Source organism: Triticum urartu, chromosome 1A (genome assembly GCF_056163025.1).
Source record: "Triticum urartu cultivar PI428250 chromosome 1A, HENAU_Tu73, whole genome shotgun sequence".
Taxonomy (NCBI): domain Eukaryota; kingdom Viridiplantae; phylum Streptophyta; class Magnoliopsida; order Poales; family Poaceae; genus Triticum; species Triticum urartu.
The window spans coordinates 379,030,524-379,033,318 of NC_141873.1; the positions used below are offsets into that span (position 1 = coordinate 379,030,524).

Genomic DNA, 2,795 nt, shown 5'->3' on the forward strand with positions numbered 1-2,795 from the left:
TTTTGCCGCTTTGCGGCTTTTGTCTAAACCTTTTTCTTAATTAATGAAAATGGCAAGTCTTTTACCTTGTTTCAGAAAAAAGGACGTAGACGGCAAATGTACATCTCGATCTACTTCGCTAGAAATGAAATGTCCATCTTGATCTCTAAGGAAGGAAAAAAATATGCAAGATTTTCATCTACATTTTGGTATGGGTCGTGGAACAAGAAAGCGCAGGAACCGTGGCATATACTCGATGATAAGCTAATGCGCATGATGACATATGTCCAAACTGTATATATGCCATAAACTTCATCCATTTGAATTAATTTATAAGCTCAATTGGATCACACTCTATCAGGCCTGGAACTGCGATAGTGGCCGGGGTAGCACATGGATGCTACTCCACTTGCCTAGCTCCTTACATTTCACACACGCACAGAGAGACAGCCACACATCTTCCCGACACACAATCGACGACAGTTAACACGCTTGTTAACGCTTGAAAGTAGATAGTGCCTAGCAATAACTTAAAACCATTAGATCCTCACAAATAGGGACCATGCTGATGACACCAAAATGATTAACTCGGCATCGATCGGACAAGTACGCACGTAAGCCAATCAATAGAACTGGAGGTTGGACCAGTAGGCATGGTCCGGCTGCCAATAAGCCGGGATGGCATTGTTGGCCACCAGCGTCTTTCCGGTATCGCTGGTGATGCGGATGGCGAATGGCCCCTGCAGCGGGCGGTTGGTGTCCATCCGCCAGATGGAGCCCCACGAGCGGCGCATATCCTGATAGTAGCCCGTCGGGCGGCCGTTGATGGTCTGCATGAGCTCCATCCGCACCACGGTCCCGTCCACGTTCGCGTACTCCACGAGCACCGCGAGATAGTTGGGGTTGGAGCCACGCTGGACGTGGAAGGTCACCTTCATACCCGGGAAGTTGCAGGGCACCCTCCTGAACTGCATGTCGATGATGCCGGCGTGGCGGAGCCGGTCGTTGAGGCCGTACCTGGCCATGGAGCCGAACGCGGTGCCACTGAGGTCGAGGTGGTACCTGGCCACGGGGTAGTAGTTCATGTCGGTGATGACGATCCTCCTCGGCTGGCCGGAGCAGGAAGGGTTGTTGGAGTAGTCGCACTTAATCTGAAGCATAGAGCAAAACAAATTAAAGGTCAACGTACTTGGCCATGGAGTACATTGTGCTTTGCATGCACATGGCAGCAGGAGTGCTCACTAATCAAAAGTCACCGATATCGTAAAATGGAGATGCTGTCAGGTTTGAGTTTGACCAACTAATAAAATGATCACCATCAACTAATTTAACTGAAAGTGTCGGGTGTCGGCGCCATGCATGGTGCAATTAATGCAGTACGTACCTCGTAGCACATGCCACAGCCCTCGCCGCCTGCGAAAATAGGCTCGTTACCGCATGCCCCCATGGAGGAGATTGGGTACTGGTTCACGTTCTTGAAGCCGCAAGCACCACCTGCAAATCGATCGGTGGATCAACATTTTTAGTACCACTAGTACTAAGTTGGCACGACTATATGATTTAGTACAGCGACGGCATGAAAATATGTGCCGTCATGGGATCGTATAGACGTACCGTTGTCGTCGGGGCCGGCGCCGTTGGGCGCCCCGTACCAGGTGGCCTTGGCGGGGAGCCAGCCGGAGTTGTAGGATCTAGCGACGGCGGTGTCGTAGTTGACCGCAGAACGGACGCCCGTGAAGAGCACGGAGAGGAGTGCCACAAGGGCAATGGCATTGCTGGAGACGCCAGCCATATTGGCGCTACAGGTCGTCTATGAACCTTGTTGGACCTGTAGGGTATGTACTCGCCGGAGACTGGAGTAGTAGTACTACTCCTGTTTGTGTTGTGATGGCTGGAGGGGATGACATTGCCGGGGCATTTATAGGCAAGCCAATAGGCAAATGAGGTGAGAACGACGAGTCAGTTGCACCCGACGACTACGTGATGGCGTGTTTAGAGCTGCAAGGTCACATGGCTAGGAGGGAATCATGGAGGAATGGCGAGGCACCGGTTTACGCGCGCGCAACTATAAAATCACATCTTGGCAGGGGATCACCGGGCACCCGCTAATGCTCTTTTGGGTGCACAAGTCAAATTGTTGATTGCAGAGAAAGTCAGACCATCGTTATGCCCTAAGATCAGGCCCCCACGTTGTATCCTGCCGTCCTGATACGAAGGATATACGCTTCGCTTATCTTAACGCATTGCCATGCTTCGCGAGGGAATGATGCTAAAGAGGTTTTCACACTACACGAAAATCAAATAAAACGAAGTACTAAAAATACTCAGCAAAGGCCAATTTCAGCTCTGCTTACTATAAGTCGAGTGTTGCACCCCCACTTACTCCGCTCACTTATCTTACGAGTGTCACATAGGATGAATGATGAGGTGAAGGATAGAGAACTCATAAGAAAAGACTTGTCTTCTCTTATTTAAGAGAAGACAAAAGATGATCTTTTAGCACAATATGTCTCACCATATTTTTAGAAATTGCTAGTTATTGAAGATAAGACTAAGAGATGACCCATTATAGACAAATTCTTTTTATTATCTTTAAATTACATGCAAGATTTAAGATAAGGTCATCTTATCAACCATTATACATGCCCTTATATTAGACCAACTTATTAGATGTAAGCACAGATCCTATTCTTGGGCACTCAACTTACCTATAAGTCAAGTTCAAAACAGTGGTTCTCGGCAACATAAACGATATGACAGACGGCCGTCGTTGATGGTAGTACCACATGGGATCTTCGTAAGCCGAGTGTACCACT

General features: G+C 48.5%; 1 protein-coding gene across 1 annotated transcript; it reads right to left on the reverse strand.

The window, feature by feature from the left end:
- Nucleotides 1–280: 280 nt before the first annotated feature.
- Nucleotides 281–1,885, reverse strand: LOC125534017 (expansin-B2). Its single transcript, XM_048697327.2, has 3 exons — nucleotides 1,594–1,885; nucleotides 1,364–1,473; nucleotides 281–1,130 (listed from the first exon to the last, which is right to left on the reverse strand). The coding sequence occupies exons 1-3, from the start codon at nucleotides 1,769–1,771 to the stop codon at nucleotides 603–605; spliced, it is 816 nt and encodes a 271-aa protein (XP_048553284.1). The 5' UTR covers nucleotides 1,772–1,885; the 3' UTR covers nucleotides 281–602.
- Between the last annotated feature and the right edge of the window lie 910 nt (nucleotides 1,886–2,795).

What these genes read in the sequence shown, in the direction of transcription:
- LOC125534017 (XM_048697327.2), bottom strand. Translation starts at nt 1,771, where the DNA reads ATGGCTGGCGTCTCCAGCAATGCCATTGCCCTTGTGGCACTCCTCTCC. An exon ending in CGCCGGCCCCGACGACAACG is followed by an intron (nt 1,474 to 1,593) that starts GTACGTCTATAC and finishes ATCGATTTGCAG; the next exon opens with GTGGTGCTTGCGGCTTCAAG. An exon ending in GCTGTGGCATGTGCTACGAG is followed by an intron (nt 1,131 to 1,363) that starts GTACGTACTGCA and finishes TCTATGCTTCAG; the next exon opens with ATTAAGTGCGACTACTCCAA.